The 16398-nt window shown below is 40.4% G+C and overlaps 3 protein-coding genes across 2 annotated transcripts in view; 2 read left to right on the top strand and 1 right to left on the bottom strand.

Annotated features, from left to right (window-relative positions):
• Positions 1 to 16398, bottom strand: part of LOC139548377 (zinc finger protein ZFP2-like) — a 372237-nt gene that overhangs the window by 6714 nt on the left and 349125 nt on the right.
• LOC139548823 (zinc finger protein 180-like) overlaps positions 4291 to 16398 on the top strand; it is a 223334-nt gene continuing 211226 nt past the window's right edge. Inside the window, exon 1 of the mRNA XM_071358691.1 lies at positions 4291 to 5034. Coding sequence (XP_071214792.1) covers positions 4530 to 5034 — 505 coding nt within the window. The 5' untranslated portion in view covers positions 4291 to 4529. The remainder of the gene's footprint in view (positions 5035 to 16398) is intronic.
• On the top strand, positions 5839 to 11749 carry LOC139549505 (zinc finger protein 180-like). The gene is made up of 2 exons (XM_071360079.1): positions 5839 to 7306; positions 8873 to 11749. The coding sequence occupies exon 2, from the start codon at positions 8873 to 8875 to the stop codon at positions 9833 to 9835; it is 963 nt and encodes a 320-aa protein (XP_071216180.1). The 5' UTR covers positions 5839 to 7306; the 3' UTR covers positions 9836 to 11749.

The following is a 16398-nucleotide window of genomic DNA, read 5'->3' as shown; positions in this document are numbered from 1 at the left end:
TAGAACTTCAAATTAAACCAATCGTTTGCTCTCATGACTTGAGTGATTAAAGTAAACCAACGTTTTGGAAAAACATAACGCCATCTAACCAAATATCAAAGAATGTTAGCTATATGCAGTTATCTTAGCCAGCCAGCTAACATTAGCTATATGCAGTTATCTTAGCCAGCCAGCTAACATTAGCTATATGCAGTTATCTTAGCCAGCCAGCTAACATTAGCTATATGCAGTTATCTTAGTCAGCCAGCTAACGTTAGCTATATGCTGTTATCTTAGCCAGCCAGCTAACATTAGCTATATGCAGATATCTTAGCCAGCCAGCTAACATTAGCTATATGCAGTTATCTTAGCCAGCCAGCTAACATTAGCTATATGCAGTTATCTTAGCCAGCCAGCTAACATTAGCTATATGCTGTTATCTTAGCCAGCCAGCTAACATTAGCTATATGCAGTTATCTACGCCAGCCAGCTAACAACAGCTATATGCAGTTATCTTAGCCAGCCAGCAAACATTAGCTATATGCAGTTATCTTAGCCGGCCAGCTAACGTTAGCTATTTAGCTAACTGGCTATTAGCCTAACCAGCGTAGCCAACCAGCTAACGTTAGCTATTTAGCTAACTAGCTAGTAGCCTGACCAGCGTAGCCAACCAGCTAACGTTAGCTATTTAGCCAACTAGCTATTAGCCTAACCAGCGTAGCCAACCAGCTAACGTTAGCTATTTAGCCAACTAGCTATTAGCCTAACCAGCGTAGCCAACCAGCTAACGTTAGCTATTTAGCCAACTAGCTATTAGCCTAACCAGCGTAGCCAACCAGCTAACGTTAGCTATTTAGCCAACTAGCTATTAGAATAACCAGCGTAGCCAACTAGCTAACGTTAGCTATTTAGCCAACTAGCTATTAGCCTAACCAGCGTAGCCAACCAGCTAACGTTAGCTATTTAGCCAACTAGCTGTTAGCCTAACCAGCGTAGCCAACCAGCACCGAGACCATTTAGAACCAAACTAACAAAACCTAAACGTGTTTGCAGATCAAAAGATCAGAGACAAACAGAATGATGGGAGAAAATTAATCTTCAGAAGTCATTGATCAATGCTGATAAAGTGACACACAGCTTCAATAATAATGAGTAGTTATTTATGATGTAAGGTGATTTGTAGATCAGTCAGTCGCCTGCAGTGTCGAACCAGCCCAATACCAAACCAATCAGGTGGTTGTTCAATGAAATTAAGCTTCAGACGTCTTTGATGACGTGCTGCTGATAAAGTGATACAGGCATCAGCACACTGCTTTGGATGATTGTTTAGTGATTTGGACGCATGGCTCGTACATAACATCCCCATCGAAAAGTTTACAAAAACAAAAACCCACAGCAATTCTACATTAATCTGCCCTATAATATACGAACAAAAAAAACTATTGAAATGTCTATCAAAGTCATTGTGATCGTATAGTGGATTTAACAATTCCTACTAATTCCTAATTTACTATAATAAAATAAATACATTGTTTCCATGTGTCTCATATTCACTACATCAGAAAAAACTGTCATCCTCAAAATATATCAAATTAGCCTGGAAATTACTCAATGTCCCCCTCTGGTGGCGAAGAAGTATAACAAACCTAACTGCATCCCCAGTCCCTGGTATATCACCAGACTGCATACAAACCTAACTGCATGTATAGTCCCTGGTATATCACCAGACTGCATACAAACCTAACTGCATGCATAGTCCTTGGTATATCACCAGACTGCATACAAACCTAACTGCATCCCCAGTCCCTGGTATATCCCCAGACTGCATACAAACCTAACTGCATCCCCAGTCCCTGGTATATCCCCAGACTGCATACAAACCTAACTGCATCCCCAGTCCCTGGTATATCACCAGACTGCATACAAACCTAACTGCATGCATAGTCCCTGGTATATCACCAGACTGCATACAAACCTAACTGCATCCCCAGTCCCTGGTATATCACCAGAATGCATACAAACCGAACTGCATCCCCAGTCCCTGGTATATCACCAGACTGTACAAACCTAACTGCATCCCCAGTCCCTGGTATATCAACAGACTGTACAAACCTAACTGCATCCCCAGTCCCTGGTATATCACCAGACTGCATACAAACCTAACTGCATGCATAGTCCCTGGTATATCACCAGACTGCATACAAACCTAACTGCATCCCCAGTCCCTGGTATATCCCCAGACTGCATACAAACCAACTGCATGTATAGTCCCTGGTATATCACCAGACTGCATACAAACCTAACTGCATCCCCAGGCCCTGGTATATCACCAGACTGCATACAAACCTAACTGCATCCCCAGGCCCTGGTATATCACCAGACTGCATACAAACCTAACTGCATCCCCAAGCCCTGGTATATCACCAGACTGCATACAAACCTAACTGCATGCATAGTCCCTGGTATATCACCAGACTGCATACAAACCTAACTACATCCCCAGTCCCTGGTATATCACCAGACTGTACAAACCTAACTGCATCCCCAGTCCCTGGTATATCACCAGACTGCATACAAACCTAACTGCATCCCCAGTCCCTGGTATATCAACAGACTGCATACAAACCAACTGCATGTATAGTCCCTGGTATATCACCAGACTGCATACAAACCTAACTGCATCCCCAGTCCCTGGTATTTCACCAGACTGCATACAAACCTAACTGCATCCCCAGTCCCTGGTATTTCACCAGACTGCATACAAACCTAACTGTGCATCCCCAGTCCCTGGTATATCACCAGACTGCATACAAATCTAACTGCATCCCTAGTCCCTTGTATATCATCAGACTGCATACAAACCTAACTGCATGCATAGTCCCTGGTACATCACATACACATGCCTTTATGTCATTATTATGGACGGAGAAAAAAGAAGCTCTCGTCAAAGAGGAGGAGGAAGAGACGAAAACAAGTAGAGGAGCCCACGGCAAGAACGCACCAGAGCCTACCGTGCTAACGGGTTCCCACTAGATAACACAACCACACAGTTAATGAAAAGCATGAGGTGAAGCTTGAGCTAGATATCAACCTATCGAGCTAGTGTGACCTTCCTGGTCTCTCAAGTCAGTGAGTCAACACAGGAAGGAGCAATGGATGGTAAGTTCATTTATTTCCAAAGCTGCTATGATGGGACACACACAGTATGGATGAATGATCAGTAGTGACGGGATATAAATAGCACTCCCACAGCAATTCTCCATAAATCTGCCCTATAATATACTAACAAAAAAACTATTGAAATGTCTATCAAAGTTATTGAGATCGTATAGTGGATTTAACCATTCCTAATAATTCCTAATTTTCTATAATAAATGAATCAATTGTTTACATGTGTCTCATATTCACTCCATCAGAATATACTGTCATCCATTTTAGTATCAAAATATATCAAATTAACCTGGAAAATGACTCAATGTCCCCCTCTGGTGGTGAAGAAGTATAATACACCTAAACTAACAAAACCGGGATAATAAACTGTCTGGTGTTCATGAGTTTATAAAACATATACTTTATACATTTGTCATAAATGACCTGCATTGATGAGACACACAGTGTGGATGAACGATCAGTCGTCGACAGGGTAAAAATAGCACTCCTAAAGAAGATGCGTTTTCCAGTTAGATACCAACTTGAAAGAGGGAACTTTAGCATAAAACCCACATGGAAAACTGAGATTTTGCAAATAACATATAAAGAGAGGCTTATTTGACGCCAAACCAACAACAGTAGTTACTAAAACATAAATTGCTAATGTATGATATAAAAGGTGGATTTTATGATGTAATGTCAACTTTATATATTTCTATCCCGGGACTATTCAATTTTGAACTCACCCACAGCAATTCTCCATAAATCTGCTGTGGATTACCCAGAATCCCGAAATAAATTAATACATATGTGATAATTCAAAAACATAACTGGTTGTGTTTATAGGGAACCAGATCGTGAACACAACTAAGTTACTAAGTCTTTAACCACACTGTATAGTTACACTGGTGAGTAAAAACTCATGCTTCCTACGCTAACTTTTTGTCTGAACATTATAATATATATTTTACGTCACACTAGCGTCATTGTCTTAAAGTCGCACATCTCCATCGCAGTCAGAGGTTCAGACTGAGCGTTACCCACTCCAGTCATCAGTCAGCAGTTGGCGGTGTGCGATTTTAAGGCAATGCTGTTAGTGTGACGTATAATCTAGTGGACGGAACGCAATGCTGTTTGTGTGACGTATAATCTAGTGGACGGAACGCTTCTTTCAGCAGCAGCAACAGTTAGTCAGACACCTCGGTAGCTTGCTAGCCAAAATAGCCGAACCCATAAAGCTCTTTAGACGCTTTAGTGTATATTAGCCACTGTATTTTAAACCCTCGTCTGTCGTCTAGTTAGTTAGTTATCCTATTTAATTTCATATTTACGGTGTTGTTATTATTCAGCTGGCGGGCTGGTTAAGTTAGCATTAGCCTAGCTAGCTAACATCTCCGACCATGAGTTCACTAAATTACTCTCTTCCTGCTGAAGAAGAGACGGTCTGCTGGACGGAGAAAGAAGCTCTCATCAAAGAGGAGGAGGAAGAGAAGGATGTTACAATACAAAAACAAGTAGAGGGTGAGGCTGTTACAGGGAAAGAAGAAGAGAAAGACGTTACAGTGAAGGAAGGGGCGTTCAGAGTGAAAGAGGAGGAGAATGTTACAATACAAAAACAAGTAGAGGGTGAGGTTGTTACCCTGAAAGAAGAAGAGAAAGACGTTTCAGTGAAAGAAGAGGAAGACGTTACAGTGAAAGAAGAGGCGTTCAGAGTGAAAGAGGAGGAGGATTCCGTTTTTGAAGTGAAAGCGGAGGAGGGGGAGATTACGGTCTCATCGGAAGAAGAGGAGGAAGAAACTGGATATCTGGGCCCGATTTCCCAAACGCAATTTAAGGCATCCAGTGGTTCTAAAGATGAACTTAGCCATAAGATGGTTTTGAGAAACCGGGCCGTGATTACCACTGGTAAGTACTGTCTTAAAAACAGAGGTACAAACTCTGCAGTTGTTGAACTGATGTTTGGTGTTAAAGGGGAAATACGTTTTTTTTACTCCAATGTTTAGAAACAATGTAAATCAACACTGTATAGCCTCAACATGGTTAAAACTATAATGTTGATATCATGGATGGTCAGTCCTTTCATCCATAGGTTTGTCTATGAATTTGAGAGTAGTTAAATGTCTCCAGGCCCACCATCATCTTATTACCAAAACAGTTGTGGAATGAGAGCCTTGTTATTGTTTCAACTGCAGGTTGGTTGATTGATGTGTGGCTTTTTTAAAGGGACAACCTAGTATTTAAACAGGAACAAAATGGCTGCCAAGAGACTTGGTTTGGTAAACAGCTGAGGGATGGGGCTGGAGAAATGTAACCACTCTCAAATTCATAGAGAAAGCTATTGTAGCAACCCTAACTCAACACCTAGCGAACTCGTCAAGAAGTTCAGACATCTTGGTGTAACAGTTATAAGGTGTTGGCTTGACAGTCGCTGGACCCAGGTTTGAGTCCAGCTCAGGGATACCCCCTGAATTCACTACACTATGAATACAAGAACTGGCCATCCATGAGGTCATAATGATAGTTTAACCAGGTTTGTAGGATATATAGTATATTCTAGAATTCATCCATGATGTCATAGTGATAGTTTAACCAGGTTTCTAGGACATATAGTATGTTCTAAAATTCATCCATGATGTCATAATGATAGTTTAACCAGGTTTCTAGGATATATAGTATGTTCTAGAATTCATCCATGATGTCATAATTATAGTTTAACAGGTTTCTAGGATATATAGTATATTCTAGAATTGCCAGTGAAGATTTCCTGTGGGGGTCAAATTGTTAGAGCTCTTGATAAGTCATTGTATAATATTCAGCCAATTTATTTTCATGCCATTACATCAATATCGCCCAACCAGAAGAGAATAAACTCTTCCTGAACCACCACCTCTTGCTGTCCTTCATACGTTCTGACGTTGCTGGTAATAGGCTACACAAGCAGTCGGCAACCTACATTTGGAGTGCAAATGTATCTTACCATTTCTACCGATCTGGTGCCGGTTATTATTTATTTGCACATTTTACTGAAACAGTTTAATTTAATTGATAATAGTATCTCAAAATCATTGTATTTGATTAATCTACATTCCATCTAAAGGAAAATTATACAAATCTAAAAGTAACTTTTATTGCCATTGCCAACTATGTAAAAATAGCCTACATGAAACCAACAAACAAAAACATTTGCAGCCTGCAGGTAGAAAATATCCCGATTTAAAAATAAATATCCTATAAATCCCATTGGCTGCACATGGCCTGTCAACAACGAACTTGAAACATTCTATCAACTATAAACTGGGTCCTCAAACTTGCAACATTGTATAAAATATTCTGGGCCCTCAGTTTCCCGCGCCAGTGAGTTCTGGACAGACACATCTGTCGTCTATTTGTGCAAAGGATAAGAAGTAATCAGGTATTTTATAACATTTCCACTGGATCAGAGCATTACATTTTACCCTTTAATGCTGAGTGGTTATCGAAAGGGCGAGAGCTGGAAATAATTTACAAATACTTTGAGCAACTATTGTCATTCGTAATGGATTCTAATAAGACTTTGTTTACCTGCTGTTTGAGGTGAAGAAAAAATTAGTTGGAGAAGCTCCACAACTCATTAGTGGTGCAGCGTTAAGACAATCAGAAATACTATCAGACATCCCCAAATAGGCACATTTGTAGGCCTACATTTGTGCTCAGGCCAGGTAGACTAGTCCTACTTCTATATGTGTTGTCAGGTAGACTAGTCCTACTACTATTTGTGTAAGCAGGTAGACTAGTCCTACTACTATATGTGTAACCAGGTAGACTAGTCCTACTTCTATATGTGTAACCAAGTAGACTAGTCCTACTTCTATATGCGTAATCAGGTGTGTGTCCTTACTCAACATTGACAGGAGTGTTTCAAACAAAAGAATGAATAAATTGACAAAACTGACGCATCTTGCGGGGTCAGGTCTGGGTGATCTGCCAGGGGACGTTTCATTTAGTATCCGTTTGGGTCGGCATGGGGAATTATTGTATTTCTCCATAGTATGTTGTCCCGAAGTTGACTGACTGAAAGGAAGTGTAACTTTGACTATAATTACTGTTTCCTGAACGAGGGAAACGAGGTACAACACCTGATTGGCCCCACCCCTTCCTGGGTCTGTGAAGAGCGATATTGAATTGAATATGACCTAAGGTTTGTACTTCTGTGTTTATTATATTATAATTAAGTCTATGATTTGATATTTGATAGAGCAGTCTGACTGAGCGGTGGTAGGCAGCAGCAGGCTCGTAAGCATTCATTCAAATAGCACTTCCCTGCGTTTGCCAGCAGCTCTTCGCAATTCTTGAAGCACAGCTCTGTTTATGACTTCAAGCCTATCAACTCCCAAGAATAGGCTGGCAATACTATAGTGCCTATGAGAACATTCGGGGCGGCAGGGTAGCCTAGTGGTTAGAGTGTTGGACTAGTAACCGAAAGGTTGCAAGTTCAAATCCCCAAGCTGACAAGGTACAAATCTGTCGTTCTACCCCTGAACAGGCACTGTTCCTAGGCTGTCATTAAAAATACGAATTTGTTCTTAACTGACCTGCCTAGTAAAATAAAGGTAAAAAAATATATTAGATAAATAAATACAAATGCATATGAAATACAAATGGAGAGAGAAATATTAATATGTTAAAAGATTGTTTACATCGCTTTTTTTACGTTAGCTTTTTTTACACGGCTCATATTGCACTTTCTTCTCCAACATTGTGTTTTTGCATTATTTAAACCAAATGTTTCATTATTTATTTATTATTAAGATAAAATAAAAGTGTTCATTCAGTATCGTTGTAATACAAATATATAAACAATATATATATATATATATATAATAAAAAAATATCGGTATCGGCTTTTTTTGGTCCTCCAATAATCGGTATTGGCGTTGAAGAATCATAATGGGTCGACCCCTACTATGTTATTGTTTGGTGAAGTTATGGGCCAATTTGTTAAGCACTTAGTGTACAAACCCTCTTTGTCAGGCTGATGGAAAAGCAAAGCCAAAGAGCATTTTACTGGTTGAAGTGTTTTTTAAGTATAAAGCAGTTGATTTGCGACAATATCACAAACATATTAATCAGGAGATTCAAAACGAGCCTTACAGTTATAATCCAAAAGTAGTGTGAAATTCACTCATAAGCAACCTGGAAATGGAGGCTATTATTGCTGTCAGCCTATGAGAACTCCCCTGCGTTTTCCCCCACGGTGGTGAATTAGTAAATAGACACAGAGCTTAATGTGAGTTTCCTTGAGTAGCACTCCTGATCTTGCGCTGTAATATTCAGAATACATTGTGGAAAAACTACAATCTTCACTCACCATTTTTTGCTCCAGGCAGATATACTACATCCATAACTAGTGGTTTCCTAATTAGCAGGGAGGAGTTTCTGCAATCAAATTGTGTGTGCATTGACCTCGTGACGCAATTTTATCAAACACAGAAAGTGGCCTATATTGGAAACCAATAGTCGTCTGGCACACTGCTTAGAGTTTCAACAACTTGAGTAACTTATTTCTAGTTACCAATAATGTAAAAACAAGACAAAATATGACTATTGTTGCTATCTTGACTGTCTTAATTGTCAAATTTAATAGACGTCAGTTGTTGTACAACGTCATGGGTACACTCTGGGCATCACCTTTTACCTCAAATGAACATTGGATCTCTGCTGTTGTGGGCCTTTAACCATCTGTCTGACTTTGTCGTTCACACAGATGAGAGACGGGACAATCGTGGATCCTCTGGGGAGCCTCAACAATATCATGATGCTGAAGAGGCAGAGAGAGAAGAGTCTCTCCGCATCAGAACACCAGAAACACCAGCAGAGACCCACAGGGAAGAAATCTCACTGCTGCTCTGACTGTGGGAAAGGTTGCACATCTTCATCAGAACTTAAAACACACCAGAGAACACACACAGGAGAGAAACCTTATAGCTGTGATCAATGTGGGAAGAGTTTTACTACATCTGGCCAGCTGACTTTACACCAGAGAATACACACAGGAGAGAAATCTTGTAGCTGTAATCAATGTGGGAAAAGTTTTACTACATCTAGCCAGCTGACTATACACCAGAGAATACACACAGGAGAGAAACCTTATAGCTGTGTTCAATGTGGGAAGAGTTTTACTACATCTGGCTCTCTGACTTTACACCAGAGAACACACACAGGAGAGAAACCTTATAGCTGTGATCAATGTGGGAAGAGTTTTACTACATCTGGCTCTCTGACTTTACACCAGAGAATACACAAAGGAGAGAAACCTTATAGCTGTGATCAATGTGGGAAGAGTTTTACTACATCTGGCCAGCTGACTATACACCAGAGAACACACACAGGAGAGAAACCTTATAGCTGTGGTCAATGTGGGAAGAGTTTTGGCCAATCTAGCCACCTGACATTACACCAAAGAACACACACAGGCGAGAAACCTTATAGCTGTGATCAATGTGGGAAGAGTTTTACTACATCTGGCTCTTTGACTTCACACCAGAGAATACACACAGGAGAGAAACCTTATTGCTGTGGTCAATGTGGGAAGAGTTTTGGTCAATCTAGCAATCTGACAGTGCACCAGAGAAGACACACAGGAGAGAAATCTCATAGCTGTGATCAATGTGGGAAGAGATACTCTAGTAAAATGTCTCTGATCAAACATCAGAAAATACATACATGAAGGAGTTGTTTCATGATATCAATGAAATAATGAAATTATGTCACAATGTATAATGTTTTAACATTGTAGTAGGAGTATTTTAATTATGTTTTAATGATGTCACAATGTAGAATGTTTTAACATTGTAGTAGGAGTATTTTAATGATGTCACAATGTAGAATATTTTAACATTGTAGTAGGAGTATTTTAATGATGTCACAATGTCGAACCCTAAATGTTTGTCCCCTGTTCTATTGATTTCAACATGATATGGATATTAGCCTCAGGGGGAAAATCCAGGCTCTGAATTGAAAGAGTTACTATTAATGTGATTGAACAAAAAGTGACTAACAAAAAAGAGTTGTGTTACACTTACCATGTTGGTGACCCACTGGAATCACAATGTAGCTAGCTGTTTACCACGTTGGTGACCCACTGGAATCACAATGTAGCTAGCTGTTTACCACGTTGGTGACCCACTGGAATCACAATGTAGCTCGCTGTTTACCACGTTGGTGACCCACTGGAATCACAATGTAGCTCGCTGTTTACCACGTTGGTGACCCACTGGAATCACAATGTAGCTAGCTGTTTACCACGTTGGTGACCCACTGGAATCACAATGTAGCTAGCTGTTTACCACGTTGGTGACCCACTGGAATCACAATGTAGCTAGCTGTTTACCACGTTGGTGACCCACTGGAATCACAATGTAGCTAGCTGTTTACCACGTTAGTGACCCACTGGAATCACAATGTAGCTAGCTGTTTACCACGTTGGTGACCCACTGGAATCACAATGTAGCTAGCTGTTTACCACGTTGGTGACCCACTGGAATCACAATGTAGCTAGCTGTTTACCACGTTGGTGACCTACTGGAATCACAATGTAGCTAGCTGTTTACCACGTTGGTGACCCACTGGAATCACAATGTAGCTAGCTGTTTACCACGTTGGTGACCCACTGGAATCACAATGTAGCTAGCTGTTTACCACGTTGGTGACCCACTGGAATCACAATGTAGCTAGCTGTTTACCACGTTGGTGACCCACTGGAATCACAATGTAGCTAGCTGTTTACCACGTTGGTGACCCACTGGAATCACAATGTAGCTAGCTGTTTACCACGTTGGTGACCCACTGGAATCACAATGTAGCTAGCTGTTTACCACGTTGGTGACCCACTGGAATCACAATGTAGCTAGCTGTTTACCACGTTGGTGACCCACTGGAATCACAATGTAGCTAGCTGTTTACCACGTTGGTGACCCATTGGAATCACAATGTAGCTAGCTGTTTACCACGTTGGTGACCCACTGGAATCACAATGTAGCTAGCTGTTTACCACGTTGGTGACCCACTGGAATCACAATGTAGCTAGCTGTTTACCATGTTGGTGACCCACTGGAATCACAATGTAGCTAGCTGTTTACCACGTTGGAGACCCACTGGAATCACAATGTAGCTAGCTGTTTACCACGTTGGTGACCCACTGGAATCACAATGTAGCTAGCTGTTTACCACGTTGGTGACCCATTGGAATCACGATGTAGCTAGCTGTTTACCACGTTGGTGACCCACTGGAATCACAATGTAGCTAGCTGTTTACCACGTTGGTGACCCACTGGAATCACAATGTAGCTAGCTGTTTACCATGTTGGTGACCCACTGGAATCACAATGTAGCTAGCTGTTTACCACGTTGGAGACCCACTGGAATCACAATGTAGCTAGCTGTTTACCACGTTGGTGACCCACTGGAATCACAATGAAACACTCCAAAATGTTTAGGTTTTCAATATATCCCAAACTGTTTCTGCATATTGGTTATTGATTTGGACACATTAAAACTGTGTTTTGATATTGCACTAATCCCATTTAGCAAAATGTCATTCAAGAGACATTGAATCTATGTTCGGTTGAAAGTGAAAGTTGAAAATATGTCTTTTCAGATCGTTTTTTCAATAAAAAAAAATGTAATAATAATAATATAAATTAGTCTATTATCAATTTTATTAACAATCTCACAACACTGTATGTCTCAATATAATGGTATTATTTAATTAAATCCATTTAAAATAATCTTTGTCTGAAAATAAAATATGATCCTCAACTGCGTTTCCCCTCCAGTCAGCAGACGGCGATGTGCGTCTTTCAGGCGATGCTGCCAGCGTGACGTATAACCTAGTGGACGGTTCTTCATAAACAGCTCGTCAACCACCTCGGTAGCTTGCTAGCCAACATAGCCGAAAGATTCAAGCTATTTATACGCTTTCGGTGTATATTAGCTACTGTGTTTTCGACACACTTCTGTCGTATCAACTTGTTAACCTATTTAATATAATATTACGTTATTTTGTATTAGTCAGCTATAGTAGCTGGCTGGTTTAGTTAGCACTAGCCTAGTCGCTAATGATAGCTAGCTAGCTAACATCCCCGAACATGAGCTCCCTAAACATCCCACCTCCTGTTAAAGAAGAGGCGGTCTGCTGGACGGAGAAAGAAGCTCTTGTGAAAGAGGGGAATGTCACAGTAAAACAAGAAGTAGAGGGTGAGGCTGTTACAGTGAAAGAAGAAGAGAAAGACGTTTCAGTGAAAGAAGAGGAAGACGCGTTCAGAGTGAAAGAGGAGGAGGATGAGAAAGAGGAGGATGCAGTTTTTGGTGTGAAAGAAGAGGAGGTTGGAGATCTGTTTAACACCAGTAAGTACCGTCTCTGCAGTCGTTGAACCAATATGCAGTAAAGGGGTTCTACACTTTAATGTTGTTCTGTAGGAATGTCTGAAGCTACACTGTAACGTGTAGAACATCAAGAGTGGACCATCAACAAAACGTTAACAATTGATCAAATGCATCTAATGACAATGCCTGAAATACTGTAGTCCTCAATATCTCCTATTAGCTTAGCCCAATATGCTTTTTACTGAAATGGGCAGGGAGTACGCTTTGTTATTGTTTCTACTGCTGATTGCTGCCCCCGTTACTCCTCAAGGTCCAAGGACTGTATGTTATATTCAGAGGTAGACTGGCTCTAAAATAGTCAAATATTCCATCTAAATGTGAATCCATTCTCAATTGCGATACATTTCTAGAAACATAAATCGCTGCACTTTCATATCAATTGAGAATAATTTCACACAATACTTTCATATCACATCAAAATAAGTAACCAGTTGCAATACCCCAAACGGTAAACCAAATTCGTTTCTCGTAATTTCACCTTCCTTTAGGCTTCTTTTTCTTCTTTGGACTTTATATGGCGGTTGGAAACCAACTTTAAGGTGCATTACCACCATCAACTGGACTGGAGTGTGGACCTCAGTTCATCTTTCAATCACCCACGTGGGTATATACCAAGACAGTCATGAAGAGGGCACAACAAAACCTTTTCCCCCTCAGGAGACTGAAAAGATTTGGCATGGGTCCCCAGAGCCTCAAAAGGTAATACAGCTGCACCATCGAGAGCATCCGGACCCCTTGCATCACCACCTTGTATGGCAACTGCTCGCCATCTGACCCTAAGGCTCTACAGAGGGTAGTGCGAACAGCCAAGTACATCACTGTGGCCAAGCTTCCTGCCATCCAGGACCTATGTAATAGGCGGTGTCAGAGGAAAGCCCACAAAATTGTCAGAGACTCCAGTCACCCAAGTTATAGACTGTTTTCTCTGCTACCGCACAGCAAGCGTACCGGAGCACCAAGTCTAGGACCAAAAGGCTCCTTAACAGCTTCTATCCCCAAGCCATCAGACTGCTGAACAATTTGTAAAATCACCACCGGACAATTTACATTGACCCCCCCCACCCCCCTCCCTTTTGTGCACTGCTGCTACTCACTGGTTGTTTGTTACCTATGCATAGTCACTACGCCCCCACCATGTACAGATTACCTCAAGTAGCCTGTACCCCCGCACACTGACTCGGTACCGGTGCCCCCTGTATATAGTCTCCACATTGACTCTGTACCGGTGCCCCCTGTATATAACCTCCACACTGACTCAGTACCGGTGCCCCCTGTATATAGCCTCCACACTGACTCGGTACCGGTGCCCCCTGTATATAACCTCCACACTGACTCGGTACCAGTGCCCCCTGTATATAGCCTCCACACTGACTCGGTACCGGTGCCTAGCCTCGTTATTCTCATTGTGTTACTTTTTATTATTACTTTTTATTTTAGTCTACTTGGTAAATGTTTTCTTCTTCTTGAACTGCACTGTTTGTTAAGGGTTTGTAAGTAAAGCATTTCACGGTAAAGTCTAAATTGGTGTCTTGACGGATTTGTAAAAAACGTTTTGTCATAAAAAACTATATACAGTGGGGCAAAAAAGTATTTAGTCAGCCACCAATTGTGCAAGTTCTCCCACTTAAAAAGATGAGAGAGGCCTGTAATTTTCATCATAGGTACACTATGATGAAGTAACTATGACAGACAAAACGAGGAAAATAATCCAGAAAATCACATTGTCGGATTTTTAATGAATTTATTTGCAAATTATGGTGGAAAATAAGTATTTGGTCACCTACAAACAAGCAAGATTTCTGGCTAAATACGTTTTCCTGTATACTGATCTGGTGCCAGTTATGATTTTCATATGTTCATTTTACTGGAACAGTTTCATTTAATTTATAATAGTATCTCAAAATTATTGTCTGTGATTAATCTACATTCTATCTAAATGACAATTATACAAATCTAAATAACTTTTATTGCCATTGCCAACTATGTAAAAAATAGCCTCCATAAAGCCAACAAATAAAAACATTGCTAATAACTGTCCTATAAATCACATGGCCTGTCCATAACGAACTTGAAACATTGTATAAAATATTCTGGGCCCTCAGTTTCCCGTGCCAGTGAGTTCTCGACCGATACAGCTGTAGGCTATTTGTGAAAGGGATAAGAAGTAATCAGGTATTTTATAACATTTCCACTGGATCAGAGCTTTACATTTTTCCCTTTAATACCGAGTGGTTATCGAAAGGGCGAGAGCTGGAAATATTTTTCAAATACTTTGAGGAACTATTCTCATTTGCAATTGATTTTGATTAGACTTTGTTTACTTGCTGTTTGAGGTGAAAAATAAACATTACTTTGAGAAGCTCCACAACTCACAATCAGACATCCCCAAATGGGCATATTTATAGGCCTACATTTGTTCTCAGGACAGCTATACTAGTCCTACTTCTATATGTGTAACCAGGTAGACTAGTCCTACTACTATATGTGTAACCAGTTAGACTAGTCCTACCTCTATATGTGTAACCAGGTAGACTAGTCCTACTTCTATATGTGTAACCAGGTAGACTAGTCCTACTTCTATATGTGTAACCAAGTAGACTAGTCCTACTACTATATGTGTAACCAGTTAGACTAGTCCTACCTCTATATGTGTAATCAGGTAGACTAGTCCTACCTCTATATGTGTAACCAGGTAGACTAGTCCTACTTCTATATGTGTAACCAGGTAGACTAGTCCTACTTCTATATGTGTAACCAGGTAGACTAGTCCTACTTATATCTATATGTGTAACCAGTTAGACTAGTCCTACCTCTATATGTGTAACCAGGTAGACTAGTCCTACTACTATATGTGTAACCAGGTAGACTAGTCCTACTTCTATATGTGTAACCAGGTAGACTAGTCCTACTTCTATATGTGTAACCAAGTAGACTAGTCCTACTACTATATGTGTAACCAGTTAGACTAGTCCTACTTCTATATGTGTAATCAGGTAGACTAGTCCTACTTCTATATGTGTAACCAGGTAGACTAGTCCTACTTCTATATGTGTAACCAGTTAGACTAGTCCTACCTCTATATGTGTAACCAGGTAGACTAGTCCTACTACTATATGTGTAATCAGGTAGACTAGTCCTACCTCTATATGTGTAACCAGGTAGACTAGTCCTACTACTATATGTGTAATCAGGTAGACTAGTCCTACTTCTATATGTGTAACCAGGTAGACTAGTCCTCCTTCTATATGTGTAACCAGGTAGACTAGTCCTACTTCTATATGTGTAATCAGGTAGACTAGTCCTACCTCTATATGTGTAACCAGGTAGACTAGTCCTACCTCTATATGTGTAATCAGGTAGACTAGTCCTACTTCTATATGTGTAATCAGGTAGACTAGTCCTACCTCTATATGTGTAATCAGGTAGACTAGTCCTACCTCTATATGTGTAATCAGGTAGACTAGTCCTACTTCTATATGTGTAATCAGGTAGACTAGTCCTACTTCTATATGTGTAATCAGGTAGACTAGTCCTACTTCTATATGTGTAATCAGGTAGACTAGTCCTACTTCTATATGTGTAATCAGGTAGACTAGTCCTACTTCTATATGTGTAATCAGGTAGACTAGTCCTACTTCTATATGTGTAATCAGGTAGACTAGTCCTACCTCTATATGTGTAATCAGGTAGACTAGTCCTACTTCTATATGTGTAATCAGGTAGACTAGTCCTACCTCTATATGTGTAACCAGGTAGACTAGTCCTACCTCTATATGTGTAATCAGGTAGACTAGTCCTACTTCTATATGTGTAACCAGGTAGACTAGTCCTACTTCTATATGTGTA

This window comes from Salvelinus alpinus, chromosome 2 (genome assembly GCF_045679555.1).
Source record: "Salvelinus alpinus chromosome 2, SLU_Salpinus.1, whole genome shotgun sequence".
NCBI lineage: Eukaryota > Metazoa > Chordata > Actinopteri > Salmoniformes > Salmonidae > Salvelinus > Salvelinus alpinus.
Note: the sequence above shows the minus strand (reverse complement) of the source record. Positions and strands in the feature narration are given on the sequence as shown.